The following is a 26,784-nucleotide window of genomic DNA, read 5'->3' as shown; positions in this document are numbered from 1 at the left end:
ATATAAACAAATTCACAACAGATTATCATTTATATACAACTCATTTTAAACATTCTGTATTGATTTACGGGATAGATAATGATGGCAACAGATCTTAGTCTTACGAGTGACATACCAGTGCCTGGCTAAGTATTCTCTCGAACATTCGACAATCTAAATTATTATTTAAAAGTACATTAAACTGTCTTATCACAAACCTAGCTCACTACCCTTTACTGAGGATATGATTAGTTACATTCCTGGACTGAACTCCAAACTTTAACATTCATTTCTGCTCTAAGCTAAGCTGACCAAGACAGGTGGAGATTTCAGACTCGATACATTCTAATGATTACATGATCTCCATACAGCTATTTGCTGACAGAGACACATACCTTTCTCCACTGACTACTAAATACCCTACCACTGTCTACTCTTCAAATAATGTTATTAATGGAGTAAGTGCTGGCCAGAAATCAGTTAATTCTCAGGCTATCACAGACAAGGAAATGAATTATAAATCTCCAGCATATATGTCTCAATGAAATTAAAGAAAATTGTATAGTCTATACAGATCATATAAACATACTCATTTGTTCCAAGCATATATTGCACAATACTATTGCATTCCATATTTTGAGCCCATAACACAGCCATATATATCCTTACCAAAAACTACATGGTGTTTCAGCCAGAAAAGGCATACAATATTGAGCACCCATCTAATATACCAATACTAGTACCTTTGTATCCTAAATGAGAAACAGACAGTTCCTAACACATATGCATATTTTTACTGGTATTCATACGCAAAACTATGTTTATTTCTTGATGAATTTTACTGGACACACCATTCTGTTTTAGCACTCAAAACATACATGATATGTTAAAAATATCACGATGAAGATAATACTGAAAAACTACCATGTTTTCTTATTTGCATATTGAATGTCATCAGCAAACTTCCAATCACATTATGTGAATTAAGGTGGATGCATCACTTTGCCTTCACTGCAGAAACATTATATATATATATAACAGATTAATATTATGAAAACACTGTTTGCAATGTTTTCCTATTTGTACACTGCAAATCACGTCAAAATCTTATAAATACTGATCATTTGTAGTTAAAGGTACCATAAAATTCTGTGGGGTGGAAGTTATATAAAGAGTTTGAAAATGTATCAGGGGACCAAAATGTACTCCTGCTCATGATACTCATTAATGTATTCCAAACCTACCTGTCACTGACATCAATTTATTTTCAACATTGAGGAGCCCTTTGAATGACAAGAGCACTATGGTTGCGGAGGTTAGAAATTTTTACCAATGTTGTAGTAAACTACCTGAATTCACCACCCTTTGACAACTATCTGCCTTGCAGCATTAGCCACTAACTCATCCAGTGTTCACACAGCCAATCAATGACCATCCTGGCCATGTCGTCACCATCTTACCCATGTTAGTTGTTCAAGCTTACCCACATTCCACAGATTTCACAAAGTCACCATCACAGCCAGATGCATGCTGGAAAAGTCCTTGCTAAAGTCTCTACTCTCCTGTACTATGAATCAGAAAAATCTAATACTCTCAGCATATGACTAAATAATTGTACGTAATTTGTTTTCCCTTCTTTGGGGGCAAATTATTAAAATATTAGATTTACAATACCTTTAGACCACGTGGGAGTTGGCATTTTCTTCATTTCACTATCCTCCTCTCCCTATGTCCAAGATGACTGTTTAACTCAGTGTATGGGCCCTATGTAAGGGTCTTAACAATCAGGAACTAGACTGGCGCTATTGACACAAATTCTAATCCTGGGGTAGTTTGATTTTGAAACTTTAGGGGCCAGCATCAAGCAGTTGCCTCTATAATCTGTTCTGCCTTTGACCAAGACTGATATTCAGGTTGACAAGATGCTCCTATGGCCTTGAGGAAGAGGTTCTTCTTTCTTTGAACCTAGTTTCCCATACATGACCTGGGCATCAGGTGTAACTTATGGAGAGAGCTTTGTCACCCCAAGTCCAGGTAGGGTGCAAATGACACACCATTGCAGTCCCACACCTTGACTAGTGTACCATGATGCACTCGGAGACATGGATCTCCTTTAGGCAGCACAGCCCAAATTTCATCAAGCCTTAAAGTTTCTTTTGGGCTCTGATCATGGTTTCCTTATATTTTTAGTTGTTTCTCAATTCTCAATCAAGAATTCATAACCCCAAGTTGTCAGTAGGGCACATGAAGACAAAATCCAGTACCAAAAATTTTCTGTCTCAGCTACTGTGGCAATCAAAGAGGGTACAGAAAGGAGAAGCTCCATCCAGAGATGCTTTACTCTTACCCTTTAAGGTTTTCTAGTTTCTTGGCCTCAAGCTGGACTAGCATCTAGCCTCAGAAAACCTCTTCTTTGTATGTGTGAGCCACATACTAGTGTAAGATGATGTCATGGCCAGCATGATCAATGACAGGTCAATGAGACACCATGTACAAGTGACTGGCCAATACAAGGCAGAAGGTTATCAAATGGTTTCAAATTCAGGTAAATTCTCACCATATTGGAAGGGGTAGATAGTTCTAACCTCCAGTAGGTTTAGCATTCTCATTGATGGGGCTTCACCTTAGAAATAAAGTTTTATCATTCTTCAGAATCCACACTTTTCATTTCAGTTCCTGTTGTACTCTGAAACTTTCATTCATTTTCTTTTACAGTATGTCATAAAATAAACTACCTCTGATAATTAAGTCAAGAAACTTTTCACTTTTCTCATTTTCAAATAAGTTATCTTCAGTATACTCTGTAGGCCATTTCATTTCTTTGCAAGTAAAGAACCTGCAGACAGTGCATTAAAAGCTGATATATTTTGAAACAAACTATCAATTTTCTTTAATGGAGATAATACTTCTATTTCTTGATGTTTTCAGCAACATTTAGCTAACAGTGACCTATCACATATGTCAGTGTCCAACATAAAGTCAATACAGCAACATTAGAAACTGACATACCTGGATGCCCTCAATGTGAATATGACATGGCAACTCTTTAGCACAAAGACCATCAGTGTTTCAACATTAGCTATACAAGCTTATTTGGATCAATTTTTCATCAAACAAAACTTCAGATTTATGTACAGTTAAGGTGCACAAAAGCTCCGAGGAACTTCAAAATCTGGTTAAGTGTGACACACACACACACATTCTATGAAATCAACTGCTTTATCCAGTCCAATGACATCATAACTGTTGTTGTATATTCATCTGATTAATCATCCATAGGTATCTTCCTAATACATCATGTGATGAGGTGATATAAGTGAACTATCTAAATGAACTAAATGGTGCATCCTATGCCTGCACTGATTATGAGAGATTAAAATACTGTGTTAACTACTATGTTTTAAGCATCAATTTACTAGTGTATAAGTCATGCCAATTTTTACTGTTCTATGATGAGATTCCTTCTGATTGTTTAATGTTCCACTGTGACTCCACAGTAATTATGTGATTCTTACAAAAGCACCACAATTACAATTTGGCAACTAAGTGGGTCATCATTTCATTACTGGCTCTAGCAATGCAGGTATGGTTCCTGCAGCGTCAATGCTTTAGACTACCAACATAAGTTACCTCAAAATTATCAAAGAGTTCTGATGTACTCTCATCAATACACTACATTACATGGAGAATATGATGGTTCTCTAGAATTATCTACTCTAACTTCTTTCTAATAATGATTATAATCAAGTGAGTCTGACTCATGACACACCTGGATGTATTACTAAAATATTGTTGGTAACGTCACTGCCAATAACTTACCTTAAAGCCAGATGGCATTTTTCCTGCTGTATATTATTTCCATGTCTTATGTATACATCACTTTTCAACAGGCTACAACTGAGGCCTAAGGAAGTGAAATAAATCTTTCAGTGGATGTTACAGACCCTGCAAGTGCCTAAGTTGACAACATTATATCACAAATCTACGAATGAACATGTACATCACCAGTATCTAGCTCAAAATCAAAGACATTATTAGAACAGCAACTTTAAGTCATCTAAAATATGCTTTCTACATTTCAAATAAAGTTACATTTTGAACAGAGTGAAATCTACAGTGACTTATAAAAATACAAATATTTCACTATGCATACATGCTTACAACCCCTTTATAATGGCTTGCACTGTAACATAAGCATATTTTGCCACCCATGACTAGATCCTAATTGCAATGAGCCTAATTGACAGAACAATACACTAACCAAAACAGGCATACATATTCCAATTTCAGGAAGATAATTCAGACTGTAAAAATCATTCTAAATAAGATTTTGGCAAAAAATACATACCTTATTTTCTAAATGGCTGAATGATCCCAAAGATGTGTTTTGGCTATGAATATGATAAACAATTACAACTGTACATAACTATCACAAAGACATGATTACTCATACACATCTATTATGGATTGGTCGCATCCTCCTAAGTACGCTGACAGTATATATTCATACACAATTATCTCTACATGCTACAATTAGGGTTTACAGTACCATGTACTGAAAAAGACCAAACATCAAAACACTAACCTGCTCCCACTCAGTAGGAAATGCTTTCTTTTAGATTTAACAACCCAAGAATTCTTTGTTAGTATCATTGGCAATATACTGTGGGCTACTTTATGAGGAATATTTTCATCAAAACAATAATGTATAATGACTGGCTTACCTTTTAAGTACCATAAGCCTCTAAAGTCAGATCTGTATTGGCATCAGTTCCTGTCTCCACAACACGAAAGGAGGAGAAATCAATAATTCACAAAATTCCTCCTTCAATAATTCTCCTCTGGGCCACTAATTTCTGGAAGACAAATCTTATTGTCATAAACTCTTAACTAAGCTTCAGTACAGCTAAAGCCTCATTTGTGCTCTCAACATCTTGATTAATGGTTGTCAGGTCCACACTGAGAAATGCTAAAGAAAAGAAAAGTGATGCACTATGAAATCCAAGAGAAAGTGTCAGACAAGTCATGGCCATATACATACAGATTCAAGAGTTACAACTCTAGAGATTGTGTCACGTCAGAGTCAGATAGATATAATTCCAGGGGCTCATGCAGCTACAAAGCTGTAATTCAATCAGTAACAAAGAAATGATGGACTCATCTTGGATGAGAAGTTCCTGAACAAGGTTATACTCCTTTTCATACGCTTACAGCCTCACCAGAGGATACCTTCCACTTGGTTTCCTACATAGCATGGTTGTACCAACAACAGAGGCAGAACAGTACCATTTGCTAACATCCACTCACTGGCCATCATGTATAATGCACAAAAGCAAGAGTCCCCACTCTCTCACCCTAAATCTCATTTGCTCTCTTTTCATCCCCTGCTCTTTCCTCTCATACATCTCGCAATCATTCACATTCCTTCTCACAGATAATGCCAATACATCTCTTTTTTCTCCATTGTTATCATAAATTTCTTATCCATGAATCTATCCTTTGTAACATGCCCTTATCCCACCTTCTATATCCCACACACTTCTCTTACACAAGTAAGCAATGCTTCCCTACATAACGCCCATTCCTCACTCAATACCATGGTTTCATTTAGTCCCACCTGCCATTCTGTAACCAATCTCTCCCAGTATTTCCACACAGAAGCCTTATCTTCTAAGGTCATTCACTTTAACCATCCTCTTTTCCTGAAGCCTCCTCAAAAAGTGATCAGACATCCCCCCTCAGCACATTCACTTATAAAAGTCTCTCCTCAGCATGCCTATCAATTAGTACATAATCCCAATCACCATTAACCCCACTCAAGAATGTATACTTATGTATGTTCCTCTTTTCAAATCATGTATTCCCAATCACTAGTCCTTTTTCAGCAAACTGCTCGAGCTGTTCACTATTTTCATTTACTGCTAAAATATTTAGGTTCCACTCCCCATATAACCCATCTCTCCCTTCTTTTCATCCTGTTTACATCCACACATATTCAGACACACTAGCTGGAACCTTTGATAAGGATGAACAATCTATGCATAGCTCCTTCTGTTCTAGCTTTTAGAAATCAAAACACAAGGAGGAGAGGGTTTCTGGCTTCCCATCCCCATACCTTTTAGTCTCCTGAAACAAACAATATGAGAGTAGTATCCTCTTTACCCAAACATATTTCTTTCTTCCTTACCTGTTCACATTACCCACATTAGCTACGAAGCACCAAAGGCATGACCTCATCTGCACACATATACTCTCTAATTATCTTGTATAATGCACTGAAATCATAGCTCCATATATATATATATATATATATATATATTTTCTTTCTTTTTCTTTCATACTATTTGCCATTTCCCGCGTTAGCAAGGTAGCGTTAAGAACAGAGGACTGGGCCTCTGAGGGAATATCCTCACCTGGCCTCGTTCTCTGTTCCTTCTTTTGGAAAATCAAAAAAAAACGAGAGGGGAGGATTTCCAGCCCCCCGCTCCCTCCCCTTTTAGTCGCCTTCTACGACACACAGGGAATACGTGGGAAGTATTCTTTCTCCCCTATCCCCAGGGATAATATATATATATATATATATATATATTATATATATATATATATATATATATATTATATATATATATATATATTAAAAAAAAAAAAAAAAAAAAAAAAATATATATATATATATATCCCTGGGGATAGGGGAGAAAGAATACTTCCCACGTATTCCCTGAGTGTCGTAGAAGGCGACTAAAAGGGGAGGGAGCGGGGGGCTGGAAATCTTCCCCTCTCGTTTTTTTTTTTTTAATTTTCCAAAACAAGGAACAGAGAAGGGGGCCAGGTGAGGATATTCCCTCCAAGGCCCAGTCCTCTGTTCTTAACGCTACCTCGCTAACGCGGGAAATGGCGAATAGTTTGAAAGAAAGAAAGATATATATATATATATATATATATATATATATATATATTTTTTTTTTTTGCTTTGTCGCTGTCTCCCGCGTCTGCGATATATATATATATATATATATATATATATATATATATATATAATTTCATTCTATCCCCTCCTTAAATTTGTTTGCCAATTCCTGCATTAGCAAGGAAGCCCAGGAACAGATGAATAAATGGCCTCAGTCACTCACAACCACTCTCTAGCTGATGTGTAAAGCATCAAAACCACAGTCCCATGATCACAACCAAAGCAAGATTGTAAGATATTCAGCTAAGTCATAGTCCGGTAAGTGGTGTCAGATAATAAGTGGTCATGCAGATGTTGTTAGACAATGTGCATTTACATGTATGGTGTCAAACAACAATTAAAACCATGGAGTAGTGTAAAACTGTCACATTAATGATGACTGTTTCAGCCATCTAGACTATGTCAGACAACATAGATTTGTACGGAATATGTCAGAAGACATATTATAAGTACAGAGCCAGAGTACAGATTTTTATGTCAATGTTTATTTCTCTGTCTTCTTGCTAAGTGAAGTTATTCACATTAACACTAACAATAATCAAGACTCTGTATGGCACATTGATAATAGCATCAGATCAAGTCATAGTGGATGAGAAAGATTTTTCAATGAATGATACAAAATTATACAAAAAAAAATCTGTCCTTTTTGTTTGATAGGAATGGTTTTGAATGAAGATGAATCTGATTAGTTCATGCACTCCAAGGCATAACAAAGCATCTATAAAAAATTTCATTAATATAGTCATCAAAACAGCCTTCACCAGCCAGCTGGTGAAAATAAGGCATTCAAGATACCGTACAATCAAGTTATAACAACATCTACACATACACAATTGATATGTAATATTACAAAAAACATTCTAAGCTGATTATCAGATTTACATCACTTTGTTATGGGCATGAAGTTTTACCCTGCTTCATGACTAATAGGGATGAAAAAAGTTTCACTCTGTCTAGTAACAACAGAGAAAACTCCCTGACTTTCATTATGAGCATGACACTGAGCACCAGGACATAGCCACAGCTTTGTCTTATTGATGAAAATAAGTGAACATCAAGGATGAAATGTCCACTCGGAATTCAAATTTACTGAGGTAATAAGTTGTAAAGCATTCTGAATATATTGTTCTTTTGATAATTTTATGTGAACATAAAAATAATATACCAAACTGGGAATTTCACATTCCTTGACTACGTTCAGAAGACAGTTTGCGCATCTTCTGCCTCTGTAGATGGTCTCGGAGTTTCCTGATCTGTTTGACTGTATCGTATATCTTTGGACAGTTCCTTCTTGAGGTTCTATCAACAACTGAGCCATCTCCTGGGTGAAGTGGTGATCCCCGGCTGAATTTGTTCCATAAGTGGATTCCTACAGTGTTGTGGGGCCAAGTCCAAGACCTACTGCCACCAGTCACAAAGAGTTCCTCCCACTGCTTCCAGTGTAGTGGGTAAAAGGTAGGAGGTGCTGCATAAAAGACATGACAGTGAATGGGAGAAAAAGAAAAATATCTAAGTTACTTTCTTAAATATATGGCAAACATTTCAGTGACTATGAACACATAATGTAATAAAGATCCTCTCACACTAAAGGAATTACACAAAACACTAAAAATTCTAATGTTAAGCTACAGCCAAAGAAAACTCAGCATCTCCTCACAAGCTCCAAATTTCACTTTATCTTTCAATAACTGCTCTCTGCAAAGGGCAAAAATGGGTATATTTGAAGGTTTTGTCATTCTAGCAGTGTTGCATGGATGTGTCTTGGGGTCTTGAATACAAAAGAAAAGAGGTTGGACAATTTGAAAATGAAAAGCTTCAGAAGCATATGTGGTGAGAGGAGGGTTGATCATGTGAGGAATGATAGAGTCCGGGGAAAGGTGTGACAGTAAAAGCAGGGTGTGCTGAAATAGTTCAGACACTTGGATTCGATATACAATAAAAGACTGATCAAGATAATTCATGTGCCAGAAATGGAAAACAAAGGAGAGAGGGAGATCTCAAAGGAGATGGTAGTGGGGTACTGGGGCCTGAACATTTAGGAGACTGATATGCATGCTGTGAACAGAATGAAGTGAATCAATATGGTATACAGAAAGCAACTTGTGGTCCGTAGGCATATGAAGTGGTTAAGATAAACCATGAATTATCTGAGGGGCTTGGCTGTGAATGAGAGGCTCTAGTTTCAGTACATTATACATAACTGCAACAGACTGGATGACTGTAAATGAGGTCTTTATTTAGGTGTTCTGGAAATCATCTCACTATGGTGGGAATGGCAATAGGGTACCAAAAAACTCACTTTTCTCAAATTTTTCTCAACTCTATACATCTACTTCCTTCCTCATCAAAGACAGCATGAACTCTGTTCATTAGTCATTGCACAGATGAGTTTTCCATCAAAAACTAGACACATAAACCCCACTTCGAAATGTTCAGATTGAGGAAAACCTAATCCGTTGGAGGCTGTATCCCTAGCAAATTTATTGCACATCCCTTGCTCATACTGTGAGCAGTAGTGCAAAAGGATCAAAGAGGTCGCAAAGGGTCATAGTCAGACCCCAGTGGGTTAACATTACATAGGTTGACACAAAGCTAAGTAACCCTCAATCCTTCCCTGTTTATATGCTGATAACTTGGAAAAGCATCTGTCCATACTCATTCTTGCATTCTTGTTTTTAACCCTCCACAGAACAGAAGTCCCATTCAAAGTTCAACACATCTATCCAAAATAATCAGCAAGTACACAAAGGCTCTCAGAACCACGGGTATCTGAAGCTTTTCTTTGAACCACCATTTCATAGCTCTATTAGACTCCTGGGGGAAATCTCATCATACATATTTGTTTTATCAAAACAACCTATTTCACAATATATTCTACCTTGTGATTTGCCACCACATATCTGCAGAACAGATACTTATATTATATTTTTTTTTTTTTTTTTTTTTTTTATACTTTGTCGCTGTCTCCCGCGTTTGCGAGGTAGCGCAAGGAAACAGACGAAAGAAATGGCCCAACCCCCCCCCCATACACATGTACATACACACGTCCACACACGCAAATATACATACCTACACAGCTTTCCATGGTTTACCCCAGACGCTTCACATGCCTTGCTTCAATCCACTGACAGCACGTCAACCCCTGTATACCACATGACTCCAATTCACTCTATTTCTTGCCCTCCTTTCACCCTCCTGCATGTTCAGGCCCCGATCACACAAAATCTTTTTCACTCCATCTTTCCACCTCCAATTTGGTCTCCCTCTTCTCCTCGTTCCCTCCACCTCCGACACATATATCCTCTTGGTCAATCTCTCCTCACTCATTCTCTCCATGTGCCCAAACCATTTCAAAACACCCTCTTCTGCTCTCTCAACCACGCTCTTTTTATTTCCACACATCTCTCTTACCCTTACGTTACTTACTCGCTCAAACCACCTCACACCACACATTGTCCTCAAACATCTCATTTCCAGCACATCCATCCTCCTGCGCACATCTCTATCCATAGCCCACGCCTCGCAACCATACAGCATTGTTGGAACCACTATTCCCTCAAACATACCCATTTTTGCTTTCCGAGATAATGTTCTCGACTTCCACACATTTTTCAAGGCTCCCAAAATTTTCGCCCCCTCCCCCACCCTATGATCCACTTCCGCTTCCATGGTTCCATCCGCTGACAGATCCACTCCCAGATATCTAAAACACTTCACTTCCTCCAGTTTTTCTCCATTCAAACTCACCTCCCAATTGACTTGACCCTCACCCCTACTGTACCTAATAACCTTGTTCTTATTCACATTTACTCTCAACTTTCTTCTTCCACACACTTTACCAAACTCAGTCACCAGCTTCTGCAGTTTCTCACATGAATCAGCTATATATATATATATATATATATATATATATATATATATATATATATATATTTTTTTTTTTTGTCGCTGTCTCCCGCGTTTGCGAGGTAGCGCAAAGAAACAGACGAAAGAAATGGCCCAACCCACCCCCATACACATGTATATACATACGTCCACACACGCAAATATACATACCTACACAGCTTTCCATGGTTTACCCCAGACGCTTCACATGCCTTGATTCAATCCACTGACAGCACGTCAACCTCGGTATACCACATCGCTCCAATTCACTCTATTCCTTGCCCTCCTTTCACCCTCCTGCATGTTCAGGCCCCGATCACACAAAATCTTTTTCACTCCATCTTTCCACCTCCAATTTGGTCTCCTTCTTCTCCTCGTTCCCTCCACCTCCGACACATATATCCTCTTGGTCAATCTTTCCTCACTCATTCTCTCCATGTGACCAAACCATTTCAAAACACCCTCTTCTGCTCTCTCAACCACGCTCTTTTTATTTCCACACATCTCTCTTACCCTTACGTTACTTACTCGATCAAACCACCTCACACCACACACTGTCCTCAAACATCTCATTTCCAGCACATCCATCCTCCTGCGCACAACTCTATCCATAGTCCACGCCTCGCAACCATACAACATTGTTGGAACCAATATTCCTTCAAACATACCCATTTTTGCTTTCCGAGATAATGTTCTCGACTTCCACACATTCTTCAAGGCTCCCAGAATTTTCGCCCCCTCCCCCACCCTATGATCCACTTCCGCTTCCATGGTTCCATCCGCTGACAGATCCACTCCCAGATATCTAAAACACTTCACTTCCTCCAGTTTTTCTCCATTCAAACTCACCTCCCAATTGACTTGACCCTCAACCCTACTGTACCTAATAACCTTGCTCTTATTCACATTTACTCTTAACTTTCTTCTTTCACACACTTTACCAAACTCAGTCACCAGCTTCTGTAGTTTCTCACATGAATCAGCCACCAGCGCTGTATCATCAGCGAACAACAACTGACTCACTTCCCAAGCTCTCTCATCCCCAACAGACTTCATACTTGCCCCTCTTTCCAAAATTCTTGCATTCACCTCCCTAACAACCCCATCCATAAACAAATTAAACAACCATGGAGACATCACACACCCTCCGCAAACCTACATTCACTGAGAACCAATCACTTTCCTCTCTTCCTACACGTACACATGCCTTACATCCTCGATAAAAACTTATATATATATATATATATATATATATATATATATATATATATATATATATATATATATATATATATATATATATTTCTTTCTTTCTCTCATACTATTCGCCATTTCCCGCAACAGCGAGGTAGCGTTAAGAACAGAGGACTGGGCCTTTGAGGGAATACCCTCACCTGGCCCCCTTCTCTGTTCCTTCTTTTGGAAAATTAAAAAAAAACAAACAAAAAAACGAGAGGGGAGGATTTCCAGCCCCCCACTCCCTTCCCTTTTAGTCGCCTTCTACGACATGCAGGGAATACGTGGGAAGTATTATTTCTCCCCTATCCCAGGGATATATATATATATATATATATATATATATATATATATATATATATATATATATACTGCCAAAAAAGTGGAATTTACAATATACTGCAAAAATCAGAGATTTTTACAGTGTAGGGCACTGTAATCTGTGTTTTATCATAATCGTTCAAGTCAGTGTTAACATGATTATTCCAGATGCCCATCCACTTGGATGGTTAAAGTTTCCCAAGATGTAGGTCACTAGGTTGGCATACCCTCATTCCTCAACTATTCTGTTCCGTAAAGCTTGACTGTGGGAGTTCTCAGGCTGTCTCTACCCTAGGACATGGGAATTCTGCGGGCTTTGTCCCTTATTTTCTTTTATGATAATGAATGTTGCATGGAGGATAATGGTAACCATTTGAGTATGATGGCTTTTTCCTATAAGAATTATTTCCTATTGAGCAGAATGACTCCTCTCACTAAAGAAAAATAGTTTGAGTTGGGTAATAATTCTTTCCTTAACATAACTTTGTGGTATAGGATAATTCTACTAGTAATAATCTAATCTCCAATGTGATGCTGTCACTTACCTAATATTATGAGATCTTTGCACTGGTGGACATCAGATATGTTCTGAACATTACATATCTTTTTCACCACCCGCTGGAAGACCCCAGGACCATTGTGACCCCACACATTGCCCTGGAAGTGTTCTGTCAACTCCTTGATGGCTTCCTCACACAGCCAGTGGTCCTTTGGGATCCTGTAACATGGACATAATTATGATATTCCAACTCCATTATGACCTCTTCACACAGCCACTTATACTTCAAGCTAGTTATACTTCAAGGACTGCCACTTCCTATATCTCCATCTCCATTCTCTTGCATACAATTCCTTAAGCATAAGACATTATTTTCACTTATCTGCATTTCCTAGAACAAACAAACCAGCAACTGTTCCATAACTGCAAAGCACCAACATTCATGCAGAATTCTACTGTGTTTTGATAACTGTTGCTGGATCTTTAGGGTACATGATGTAAAATAATAATAATAATAATAATAATAATAATAATAATAATATGATATGTGCATTACACATGACATCTAGAAAATGGTTGTGAGCAAATAAGGCCTTTCTTCATACATGGTGCTATCTTGCTAATGCAAGAAATGGCAAATGAGTACGAAAATACTAATAATAATTTGTTTGTTGTTTACTGCCTAACTGCAGTATTAACAGAAATAGAGAACTGAGCCCCCTAGAAAAATCTTCATTTGGCTCCTTACTCTGTTCATTCTTTAGAAAAGTAGTAATAGAGGAGGGGAGGATTTCCAGCCTCTCACTCATCCAACTTAGCCAGGTTCTACAACGTGCGGGAGAAATGTGGGTAGGATTCATTCTTCCCTATCCCAAGGAATAATAATAATAATAATAATAATAACAATAATAACCCCTGGGGATAGGGAATTACAAATATTACCATCTTCTGTGTTGCAGATGGGAACTAAGTGGGGCAGGAGGTGGGGTCTAGAAGTTCTTCCTTGCTATATTATTACTTTCAAAATGTAGAGAGGACAGAGCTTAGAGAAAATTTTCCTAAAAGGCTTTGCCCTCTGCTCCTGGTGATCCGTCACTAATGAGAGAAACAAGTGACAGGAAAAAATAAGTAACATCATCATTAGTTACTAATACTGTTATAAAGTCATCACTAACATGGCACACTTCTCATACCAATACCACATTTCTTCGTTTCAAAAACTGGGAGAACTCATGAACAAGATATACTGGAAAAAAATATCATTAGCCTGACCTGAAGGCACCATTGGATAAGTGGTCCCACAGCTCCCGCCCAATCCAGGAATCACCTGCAGGAAGAGGTGCTACTGTCCAAATGTCCAAGTCAATGTAAGTTCCACCAATGGAGCAAACTATCCCCAGCCGGAGTGCATCTGACAGATTAATTCCAGCCCAATCTGCAAATAGAGAGAGAACACTGAACCTACCTGATAATGTATCCTGAGATGTACAACATGACCAGCAAAGAGAGCTTAAACTCTATTCTCACTAAAAATTCAAAAGACAGAGATAGCAATCATAAAACCATATTCATTTATCTGACAACCAGCCTATGATATACCATTCCTCAGTATGAGCTTAAAACACTACATACTCTGAATTCAGATTACAAAAAAAATGGCGAACATGGAACATACAGCCTTGCTTCAAATGTAAGAGGTGGCCTGATCAAAACTAAAGTAAATAAAAAGATAGTCTTAAAGAGCAATCACAAACACACTCTATCTACGTTTTCTTTCATATTTAACTCTGTTCCAATCTACAAGTGGTTAGATTAACGAAGTCTCTTAACTCACACTTATCCTCAATCTATGTTCAGAAATGTAAAGTGAACAAAATCATATAACTAATAGAACACTTTTCAATTATTCCTTTTGCATGGAATCTTGATTCATTAAGGGAAACCAGCCTCGAACTACATCTCAATATTCACACACAAGAGGTCACCAATGCACGCAGTCAATAATCATTCCCTTATCACCTTCATCTGAACTTAGCTCTTCCTTTATCAGAAAACCTAATGCTTTTAAGGTCAAATTCTCCTCCTTGTATCTTTAGCCACACACCCATCTTTTGCATATTATTTGCCAAACATTCTATGGCTGTATCTTCTAACAATCATTTAATGTGAACAACCTTCTAATGATTTTCTCATACTATAACCAGACCTGAGAAAATGAGTGTATCATATCCACATGAAACAGCTGGGGGAGGCATTTTATCAAGATGCAAGATTCTACCATTATCGACACATCTTCCCACACTAATTACAGTCACCTTCCCACCCACTACAACCCAACTACTGCCAACCAATGGTAAACTAGCTTCCTTTACATCTATTGCAACTGACTTACCTGTACTCCTTGCCCACTCCATCCCTCGTAACCAATTTCCAAGCCGACCAGTTCCTACTATGGCATCATCCACATCAAGGGTGGAGATATGGATGTTGTGGCGGGTGGTGAGGGCATGAATGATGGCATCTGTGCCACCAACATGGGTAGAAGTGAGGGCCAAATGGACTTGATGGTCTGGGTGGTGTACAGCTACACTCTCTACTGCACATGCCTGTAGAGTGATGGAAGAATCGGTTACACTGTGAGGCATTTATGCATGAGATGGATAAACATAAAAAAAAGAAATAAAGATAGTATAATGGAAAATGTACATCTGAAGCAAAGCTTTGAAGAAACAGATAAAGGTATCTAAACATGATATGGAAATATGCAGCTGATGTTGAGATATGTGAATAATAACAAAGATAAATAAAGAAGTACTACATTAGGTAAAAGGCAATCCAGATACAAAGGAACGAAACAGATCCCCTCCAGCCTTCTGAAACAAAATACTTAAATTACCAGCTACAGTCCCTGTTGTTGTCTCAGAGGCTCACAACTGTACCAGTGGTAGAGCTGTATGTATAAACACATTTCTACATATTAATGCATATGTAATAATAAACTTCAGCATGTTTTGCAAGAGGAACAGCCCTCTGTGTGGAGAAAATACTGCATGAATACCCACCATCTTGGCATTAAGTGCTGATGAACAGGTCGTCTCTAAGAAAAAGATGTTCTTTGCTGTGGGTGAGGCAGCAAACTTGGGTAATCTGATGGGGAATGATGGTGTGCTGGTATGTGGAGTGCAGGCAGCTGCCCGCCATCCACCCTCACCCATTCCACCTTCCATGCCCATCACCACATCTATGGCAAAGTGGTCTTCATAATCTGCTACTACTGCTGGAAGACTGGGAGGTATCCTTCTGCCTGTAAAAACAATTCTGATGAATAAAGTACTTCATAATAGCATGCCTAGCATGCCATAAAGGACCCATTATGACATGGTGTAACAACAATTCTGTCAGAGCAAGACTGTTTAGATCTGTGTCTTGACCACCAATGAAAGAAGTCTAGGGAAAGAAAATATTTTTTATGATTTACAGATAAGATCTTGTACATGAAAAGTCATTAATAAATGATTTAGTTTCAATAGGATAAAATAAGGAGTACCATAATTATATTCACTTTCAAACATGCTAGTGTCTGGTATACACCGTATGAATAGAGACAATCTAAATCTCCAAGTGATGATTTTACAAGTGAAATACACTGCTTTCAAAAACTTTGTGATGACAACTCCCAATTTCTATTTTATCTCAACTAAATATATGAAAATCTTACAAATCAAATTTATTTCATATAATCAGCTGTAAGGAAATATATCTGTATTATCTGATACATGACTAGATCTGAAATTATGAATGAGGATAGTCCTGCTGACAATCCATACAAAATGGAAATGTCCAACACCTTAATGGATATTCATACATTTTCTGGTGTCTTAATGTTTTACTGCAGTATTTTGTAAGGGGATGCAATCACACATTTCAGAATTCTTAATTAGAATGTTGCTGCATGAAAAGCTTGTGATGCTTCCAATGCAGCAGTCAATGGGAGTGAAATATCAAGAGGGAAAGTATTGTTCAGAAAACAAAAAGTATCTATCTAGTGCCATGGCCAAAGTTGGAATTTTCTTTATGATGTGAGCCACATTATGTTCCAGAATAAACGTTTTCTATGAGGGAAATGACCCTGGCACAATCCAAACTCACATTATGGGTCATAGTGTGATGCATCTGAACAAAACGAAAACTGGAGTTATGGATCTAAAGCCATTCTTTAGATGCTGGGAAACACCTGTAAAGAGTTTCACGAGTACCTGCTTTAAACTTTTCAAGTTACAACCAAGGTTTTAATGTAGTCATGATTCCTAACAAGTGGATGAATAGATGATGCATGGATGGACAGGTAGATAGCTGGACACTGATGACAATGGACAGAGCAATCACTTAGTACCTGCCATGAGATGCAGGTAACTCAAACTAGATGGGAGTACAGTAAACTATCATTTATACACCAACATTCTAAAGCAAGAATATCACATATGAGGCGACTGACCAATAAAGAGCCTGATGACAAGCAGTAGTAGAACCATGCCTGCCACAACGCCTCCTATCAGTGTCCGGGAAGACATCCACGGCCGCACCACACCACACATACCCATACTGACCCCACGAAACCACCTATGGCACCCCAAGCTCTCCCACTGGCCTGTTTGCTGAAAGAATAGCACTGCTTAGTCAAGTCAAAGAAGCATTATTTATCAGTCAATTGAACAGTGATTTAACAAACTTTATAATTAATGTTCCTGCATTCTAATCAATGAAATATTTCATCAAAATCTAGCCTTTTTTCACACATGCTCACACATTTTCCCTTTACCTCTCCCCTCTCTCACATTGCAGTCATCAAGTTTCTAAAACCTATTTTCATTATCAGTGTTGTGAATAGATGGTGATATAACTAGAATAACAGTGAAAGTAACAATGTAGACTGATACAATTATACAGTAATATAATAACCAAGAGATTACATGATAGTACAGAAATATAATAACATTACAATGGTACAACAGTGAAAGGTAATAATATTTTGACCAAGAACTACTCTTTTAAATTGATTAAATGGTACATTAAAACAATGATAATGAAAGTGATACAATATCATACTGATAATGTGATATGATAAAAAGACAATGAATGAGTAAAATTGTGTGACTAATATAATGATACAATAAAAGACTAGTGTTACATTTATATGACAAAGAAAGAGTTGTAAAGTGATACAGAAGCAACACAGTTCTACAATGACTTCTTTAGTGCAGTAGTAAAAGACAGCAGCAATAAAATAATCAATTCGGTAATAAATGTGATACAGCAACTAATGCAGTAATAAAATAAAAACTGCACAATTACAGCAATACTAGCTGTGGTCTAACATCAAATTGGTAAGAGTTAGACGGAATGAGAACAATAAAGAATGGTGTCAAGTTGTGGATCAGAATTGTGAATATTTCAATTAATGGTCGTACACTTCATGGAAACTAGAAAAATGATGGAGGGGAAAGATCATGATTTTTCCCCTTTGTCCTCTACCGCTTTACGTCAACACCATGAAGAGAAAGGCTATGATCAGGAAATCTGTGGACTTAATGTTAAAAGCTTATGAAACACTTCCATAAGTCAACAGAACCTATTACACATCCACCCCACAAGTTCCATGTTCCAGGGTAACATTATCTGGATTAGACTAAGCTTTCTAGTAACCAAACAGAGGGGAAAGTTGCGAAATAAGAACAGGAAATTCATCCCTACTATGAAACACTTAAAAGGCCTCAAACTTTAGGAGTCCCACTCCTCCATATGCTATCCTAAACATTCTTTTATGCTTTTTCATTGAGAATAAATTGTATAATGTTTCTAACCTCATCAGACTCAACTCCAGACATGAGTATTAAGTGTTCAAATTCGGGCTAAAAAGGAAAACTACTTCCATTTTTAGCATTTATCCTTAAATCCATCCTAAAATCAGATTTGCCAGTCATCATTCAGAATTTCTAAGAAGAATTACCCATCAAATCTTAACGTGAATGGGACAAAAGCTGTTCACAACACTACTGGCCGAGTGTGTGATGTCACATATTCACTTCTCTGTTCACTTTTTTTTCTGCCACTCGGAATTCATAGATATTGCGACATCAGAGTCATTCTGTCTCACAACCAAACCTGGGTTGTCTACGTGTGCCCCTGCCATCATGAAGGAGACCTGAAGCACGCGTCTGGTAGCTGCTTCCCTTAGTTTTTGTGTGGGGTGAGATTACATGAAGATTGGCCCCTATGAATCCTTTTTTCTTCGAGAAGCAACGCTGTGGATTTTTTCTTTTTAATCTGCTATAACCTTTCTTATTCTGAAAGTCAAATTTACAGACACATGCTCACACCTGATTCATTTCTCGAATCTTTTTCTTTTTTCTTTAAACTCAAAATATTCTTAGTTAAGATATGCTTGGCCTGCGCACGTCCATCATAGTTGAGGAAAAAACGAACAACTTGCTTAACAGATGTATACTAGATTTATATGCCAAGAACGACTCAATGATGTGAGGACAAAGAAACAAAAGAACAACTAGTTTCCCGTACTTCCTGAAGGCTGAGTATTAAAGTTGAACTACTAGTCTGTTGGTCCTTCCTGCCAGGCCCACCACACACACGAGTCTGGTTGTGTGGTAAGTGATGTCCAAATGAACAGAGGTGGAACCAAAGAGAGATGGTATGATCATGGAAATCACACAAAACTAAATTTCCACGGGAACATAAAATGGGACATGGGGCTATACTGATAAAGGTACATGTTGTGAGGTAGTTAAGGTACCTGTTACATGGTTGTTAGGGTACCTGTTATGAGTTGTTAGGGTACCTGTTGTGTGCTAGTTAGGGTTCCTGTTATGTGGTTAGGGTAACTTGTGTGGTTGTTAGGGTACCTGTTGTGTGGTTGTTAGGGTACCTGTTGCTGATATACCCGTGGTTGACCCAATCTGTCCAGCCTGTTATTACCGAGGGAGGAGGAGGAGGGTGGAGGGGAAAACTGAAGTGGTGGGTCAGGAAGGGAAGTGAGAAGCCAGATTCCCTCTCACCCAGCAATCGTAAGGTGTAGGAAGCCATGTTGGGAGAGTCTCAAGCACTCGCTTTAATGTCTCCCCCTCTCTCTACATACACAAGAGGATCTGTAGTGGCATGAGTCGAGTTGTAACCCATGAATCTAACGGGCAGGGTTCGGATCCCTGGCAAACGGGTCACAGCCGTAGATTGTGTGTGTGTGTGTGTGTATATATATATATATATATATATATATATATATATATATATATATATATATATATATATATATATATATAGTTTCCAGCATTAGAGAGGTAGCGTCATGAACACAGACGAGAAATAATTCCACAGCTTTGCTGCTCCGGGATGGGTGTTACCATAACGGCCAATCCTCGTGTGGATGCTCTCCACACTGAAGCTATGGGAAGCAGCAGGCAGACGAGACGCAAGCATTCACAAGGGTCCAGTTCATGGTGAATGAAACACACACAAGTAGACAATCTCACGAGCGCAATGGTCGAAACACTTACCCGCAGAGCAGGGAGAAGGTAGGAACATTCTCATGATCAGAGAGGATGAGCGAAAAAAGTTGGCGGCTCGGGGGATAAACATGGCGGAAGGCTTACGATTCCTCCCATTCCGACAGCGAGAGAGGTGGAGTAGGAATCACCCCACATAGGTCAGGGGGGTACAACATATTGGGGTGATTGACCCGAAAATGTGCAATAGTTATGCCACAAGATGAAACATGACGGCACTTGCGTATAATCCTCAGGGTCGCGCGCAAGGAGTGGAAGTGTAAACAGGGAACCCAAGGAAATGCGAACCCTGCCTTGGCTCAGGAAAGACGGGAACAATAGAGACTTACCAGGTAGGTGATGCACCGTCGACCCAGCTGTGACCTGGCACGTATCATCTGTTCCTGAAGTGCCCTGGGAGCCACCAGGTCATGCCCTGTGTCCTGAACAAGCCCTGAACATGTCTGGCTCAGCTGGCAAAATGCCACCACGTCAGGGGTCACCTTGTGGTCGGTCGCGGTCACGTGTACACACGATGGTTACCATATCAGTTTATCTTTCATTCTCGGCTTCCCAAGATTCAGATACTTGGGTTCAGTTCTGCATGCCAGTCAGCCTTCACATCTACTCCAGGAACGAGGCCAGGGCCACACTTCCTGACGGAGGTGTCGTCGAGATCCCCCAGTCTGTCAAGGCCATCGTCGAACCCAGGGATCTCCAAGCAAACGTCTAAGTTCCTCTCCAGCCTACCTGAAACCAATCTACATATTAGAATTCCCCCCAAAATTCATATATATATATATATATATATATATATATATATATATATATATATATATAGATAGATAGATAGATAGATAGATAGATAGATATAATACTAATAACCCCCCTCCAAAAAAATAAAAAGGAAAATACGGTATTGCAAAGCGCTTTCTTCTATTACTCAGTCATGAGGTTCGCCATCTCCCGCGTCAGCAAGGCAGTGGTAGGAACAGACGAAAAAATGGCTTCACCTGCTCATATCCAGTCGCAACTACCATCCATTTTCCATCCAATCACCTGGCCTCCCCAAACTGAACTACTCCTCACCACCATCAATTCACGTAGCTTCCCCAATTAATCTACTCCCAGGGTCCCTTCCAGCCTCATGGTACAGATAGGTAAAAGAAAACGTAATTCATGATGACAAATACCAATAAACTTAATATACACATAAATCTCATCCCCAACGTAGCAAGAAATTAACTAACACATTTGCGAGATGAAATAAAGGCAAATGCAATGGGATGTAAACAGCAAGACAAAATAATGACGTACCACAGACGGGGAGGAACAGTAGCATACACAATCCTTGCTTCCCTCTGAGTCATCATGGAAAAGACAAATCCTATCACAAAAAAAAAAAATGACGGTTCACCAGGCCCTAGCCTGGTACGGACCCTTATCTCTCTCCCCTTGACTCCTTAATACACAATGAACTTGTCACCTACGCACATTACTGGTTAGCATTGCTTCAAGAAAGCTACCAATATCAAAATATTTCTATTACATTAGGGGAGAGAGAGAGGGATATCATTTTAACCCTTTAAACGCAACCTTTAAGTGTGAAGGTCTGGTGGCCCTTGACCTCACCACTCAAGGCTCAGGTCTGAGGTCAAACCTACACGACTGAAACGTGCTCGAAAAGAATTGATCAAGTATGTACCAGAGAGGTCGACTCGATTACTTCTTTATCACCGGATGTGTTCCACCGCTACAGCGTTTAATACCACATCAATGCACACCACCGTTGATGCTCTATCACAACAAGACACTGTTGATGCTGTGCTCCCCATCATCTTGCTCTCTCTCAACCCGCGACGGTGACAGAATGTTCCTACGATGTGGAAATTTCACGGAGATGAATGGCCAACCTGCGCGCAACCGCTACACGTCTATTTCCACCCCGACTGCAGGTTTCCAAGTCAGTCTCTTTAACTATCAACCACCTTGGTACTCGTGCGTGTTTCTGTCGGAATTCTATAAGATTGCTATGAGCAATCAATAATGCTACATAAATCTCTATGTCCTTTTCGGTAACGTTGCATTTAATGCCTATAACTCATAATATTGGTTTTCAGTAACTGTACATTTTTCCTTGACAAAACACATACCAAACATCCAACTAACTCCGGTTTACCTGTTATCAAATAATCAATACTGAAATGATATAAATATATACCTGAATAAGGGCGAGAAAGGATAGGCGAGATGATGGCTTGAGCAGATCACAGACAGACACCCACGCAACACGACGGCCTGAGCCACACTGAGGGAGGCCGGCTGAGGCAAGCGGCAGCCTCGGCCGCTCCCACAAACATTTATCCAGAGTTAGTTGTGTTACCGCCGTCACTCACCACACTCTAGTCTACTGCCCATGAGGGGTGACGAAGAGGGGGAGGGGGAAGTTAACTCCGTCATCTAATAAGCTATTCATCCCTCTGTTGGCACCAACAGGGTATACGATACTTTTCCCTCTGTTGGCACCAACAGGGTATACGCTACTCACCCCCTCTGTTGGCACCAACAGGGTATACGCTACTCACCCCCTCTGTTGGCACCAGCAGGGTATACGCTACTCACCCCTCTGTTGGCACCAATCAGGGCTTACGCTAATCACCCCTCGGCACCAATCAGGGCTTACGCTAATCACCCCTCGGCACCAATCAGGGGCTAACGGACGTATCCAATCATACCTTTAATTCCTCGAAAGGACGAATAAATATATTTGTATATCAACCATTTCAGCAACTTAACAACTGCAACACAGAGAACATACCACTTCATTGCTGACAAATGGCGAATGTAAACTTTGTCGGCAGAATTAATATTCACACGGTGCAAAAAAACAAAAAAAACAAAAATACTGACCGTTGTACAATGAAGATTACAGGAAATGTGTTAGCATTTCTGAAACTATTTGTGGAAACAGTTTATCATGTAACTAATAACTGTCGCCCAGGTCCAGTCCTAGAGTAGTTAGCAGTTTGGGCTTTCAGCCTATCAAGTGCTAGGGTCTTATTAAGGCCGTCAGCATCTAACTAAAAATATCTAACACCTTCCGGTCGTTGAGATACATCTACGACCGCCTACACTCTCACTGAGCATGAGACCATTTTGGCTAACAGACAGGCCACTGAACATATAATATATTTATATGTACCCAATCCCTCCCTTTCATGGGGTCAAGTTAAAAGTGGCCATTTGCCAGTGAACGCTGCCCTTTTACTTCTCTCGAACTAGAACACCAGACGCTAATTATTTCATAAGCCCATCACGAGCAACACAAGTCTTAACTGTATAGTAGCGGACGACACGCAACATAAATAAGGTGTTCATTTTTTTTATATGACGTAAATTACAGTAATTATCAGTCGTTTAATATGATTTTTCAAGTTTCAGATGTTATAATAGTCACATTAGCCTAAATCTTTGACAAACACAAATGCGTAAAAATGAAAGAACTAATAATTCATTTAATGTAACGAGACTGAAATCTGTTTTATCTTACGTAATTTGTTAACAATATACTGCAAGAGTTGGCTGCAGTCTATTACGTTTTCCAGTTCATCTTTGAATCACAAAGGTATAATATCATACTCAAGGGATGACCTATTACAGTAAGGGCGTACATGCAATGTCCAAAATAGTAAAGGCCTGAAAACCTCATCAATGGATTCATTAACTAAACCTGAAAAATGCAACATATCAACTAGGTGTTCCGGATAGGGTAGAGTTCAGCAAATCATTATCTCAATGGCAAGTCTCTAAAATTAATAGCGCTTTTTAAAGTCTTTAAATGCCTTGCTTTTTTATGAGTTACTCCACGGGTAATTTTCATTACGTCAGTTAGTTTTCATGTATTTGCTAAAGCAAGATGTAATAAAATATATTTCTCCCCTCTAACAACACATCACATAGCCTATCAATGGTTTTACTAAATAGAAAGATATTTATTCAGAAAACATAACTCAAAATCCTAAAGACCAATTCAATTGCTGGATAGTTACTGGACTCTTACTATGCACTTCCATGAAAATAAACCAGTTATAATAATAATTATATCTTTAACGGCTGATCAACTATCACTTACAGCGCTACAACAAATACCTGTACATTTCCACAATGAATACATATAGAACTGTGAACACAAATACGTACAGGCACACAGATGTACACACACTCATGCATTCCTATGAGTCCACAGGGGAAAATGAAACACGAAAAGTTCCCAAGTGCACTTTCGTGTAATAATCACATCATCAAGGGAGACACAAGAGAAAAATATAACAGTCAGTTGATGTACATCAAAGAGACGAAGCTAGGAAGCCATTTAGTAAACATGTGACTCCAAAACATACAACGAGCGTTCATAAACTTATCATTTTACAAATCTTATCAACAATAAAGTTATCTAATTTGTATAGACCATCACTAATATTAAGATTATAATTCTTTTTGTATCTAATAATAGAAGATTCAATGGTATTTCTCTTGGTCATAGAGTTAGAGTTAATAATTGAGATGGCGTTACTCCAGTCAATACAATGATCATATTCCTATGAGTTTCATTTTCCCCGTGGACTCATAGGAATATATATATATATATATATATATATATATATATATATATATATATATATATATATATATATACTCTACACAGAACAGACATGGTACAGATGCGATAGAACAAGGGTTAAATTGTCTTCTTGCAACCAACAAACAAACGGCGAAAACAGACATGGGTACACACACACACTCACCAGTCCGACCTTCAAGGACGAGAATCTCCCACATTTTAGGGTAAGATTCACCCCACCAGCTCTCTCATGACACCATAAGACGACTGCGGAAAGTATTTGGGACGTTGTAATATAACGTTACCATACTATGGTCCTCAGATGTAATAACTAGAATCAATAAACTGTCCTTTGCCGCGTAGCTGCAACTATGTTCCTTCCTTTCTTAAATGTGTTGCTCAAGAGCCCAGGTTAAAACCTGTCTAATTCGCTGTCTTCCGTAAACTCATCTATTATTTAAGGCAAGTCATGTAAAGTACGTTTGATGGTTCTGAGCTCATTACGACAGAGACTTGATCTCCATATATCTCCCGGGGTGTTCACGATGGTCGCACAAACGAGGTTTTCACGTATTGATTTTCAACGGCCGCCACCAGTGGTTTCTCAGTCTCCCGCGCCTCTCTCTCTCTCTTGCAGTGTCTCTTGCATTTCTCTCTTCCTACCTTGCAGACTCTCTCTCTCTCTCTTGCATCTCATTCCTCCCATACAAGCCTGTCTCTTTCTCACAGTGAACTGCTTAACAATCAATTATCACTAATGTTTTTGACCAAATTTTAGTATTATCACCTAAACAACCGAGTTGTGAGGAATGGCTTAACAACCACATGATAGGATGCAAAACAAATTAATCACTAACAGATCTATCTATTATACATGTTACTGAATTTAGCAATTTGTGCCAAAAATTGGCGTAAGTTCGGATCACTACCGAGCCCATCTGCCAGTAGTGTTTACGAATTTTACTATAATGTACGGCAAGCGCGTATATCACTGCATAAAAAATCTAATTACGAAAAAGTCGTATGATTTACGTGGTGTGTAATAAGCTATTTTTTCCCCCCCTTGGACTGAATACTAGAAACCTACGTGTGGTTAAGGCTGAAAGAAAAGCCCATCTTGGGCCATAGGAATGCTCCTCAACAGCCACTGGTGTTGTAGCCTAGGTACTAGTACCTCCCTAGTCGGATGCTACCTACCACCTGTTAGCTCCCATCTCAAGGGGTCAAGACGGCCTATCTCCACGGTTCGTCACTCTGAGAAACAACTAGGTAAAGGAATATAAAGCGAGGTCTTCAACGATACCTTGTGATGGCAGGACCTGCCATCCCTCATCTTCATGTTGAGAAGTTGCCATCATCATCATCAGGCTCCTCCCTCTGGGGTAGCTGCTGGTCTCTCGGAGTTGGTGGAGTGGAGTCGCGAGTCAATAACACCTTTCTGGAAGTTGCAGGGGTGGGTTTCCCTGTGTGAGAAACCATTTGCTCTCTACATGTGATGCGTTCACGTGTATCCTTCCTGTGGGTCCCTACCCATGTAGAAATCCCGAGAAGGGATCTGGATGATATTCATGGGAGTATATTTTCCCTGCTCATGACCCAGTCCAAAGTGGTTCACGGGAGGAACCACTTTGGGGTGGATCACATCAACTACAACAATCCCCAGGATTCCCACACGGGCAGGGATCACCTTAATCCACTACCCATAATGTTAAAAGCAAATGGC

The 26,784-nt window shown here is 39.1% G+C and overlaps 1 protein-coding gene and 1 long non-coding RNA gene across 3 annotated transcripts; both read right to left on the bottom strand.

The window, feature by feature from the left end:
* Nucleotides 1-15: 15 nt before the first annotated feature.
* On the bottom strand, nt 16-6,505 carry LOC139765552 (uncharacterized). Its single transcript, XR_011716687.1, has 2 exons — nt 4,704-6,505; nt 16-3,883 (listed from the first exon to the last, which is right to left on the bottom strand). It is a non-coding gene; the product is annotated as an uncharacterized lncRNA (long non-coding RNA).
* Nucleotides 6,506-6,912: 407 nt separating this feature from the next.
* LOC139765549 (lactosylceramide 4-alpha-galactosyltransferase-like) lies at nt 6,913-22,778 on the bottom strand. 2 transcript variants are annotated; one of them, XM_071693091.1, is made up of 8 exons: nt 22,662-22,778; nt 20,791-21,190; nt 17,383-17,542; nt 15,950-16,191; nt 15,280-15,493; nt 14,160-14,322; nt 12,934-13,106; nt 6,913-8,411 (listed from the first exon to the last, which is right to left on the bottom strand). In XM_071693091.1, exons 2-8 carry the CDS (start codon nt 20,836-20,838, stop codon nt 8,125-8,127), a joined length of 1,287 nt encoding a protein of 428 aa, XP_071549192.1. In that variant the 5' UTR covers nt 20,839-21,190; nt 22,662-22,778; the 3' UTR covers nt 6,913-8,124. The 2 variants fall into 2 exon arrangements, with proteins under 2 accessions (XP_071549192.1, XP_071549193.1); XM_071693092.1 differs by having other exon boundaries at nt 20,791-21,186; nt 22,662-22,762.
* Nucleotides 22,779-26,784: the final 4,006 nt, after the last annotated feature.

The sequence above is a fragment of the Panulirus ornatus genome, chromosome 55 (assembly GCF_036320965.1).
Source record: "Panulirus ornatus isolate Po-2019 chromosome 55, ASM3632096v1, whole genome shotgun sequence".
Taxonomy (NCBI): Eukaryota; Metazoa; Arthropoda; class Malacostraca; order Decapoda; family Palinuridae; genus Panulirus; species Panulirus ornatus.
The sequence above is the reverse complement of the archived record's forward strand: the minus strand, read 5'-3'. Positions and strand labels throughout refer to the sequence as shown.

Coding starts and splice junctions, on each gene's coding strand:
- LOC139765549 (XM_071693091.1), bottom strand. CDS start 20,838: ATGATACGTGCCAGGTCACAGCTGGGTCGACGGTGCATCACCTACCTG. Junction 17,543..20,790: donor GACGGTGCATCACCTACCTG/GTAAGTCTCTAT, acceptor CTATTCTTTCAG/CAAACAGGCCAGTGGGAGAG. Junction 13,107..14,159: donor TTATCCAATGGTGCCTTCAG/GTCAGGCTAATG, acceptor TCCATGTTACAG/GATCCCAAAGGACCACTGGC.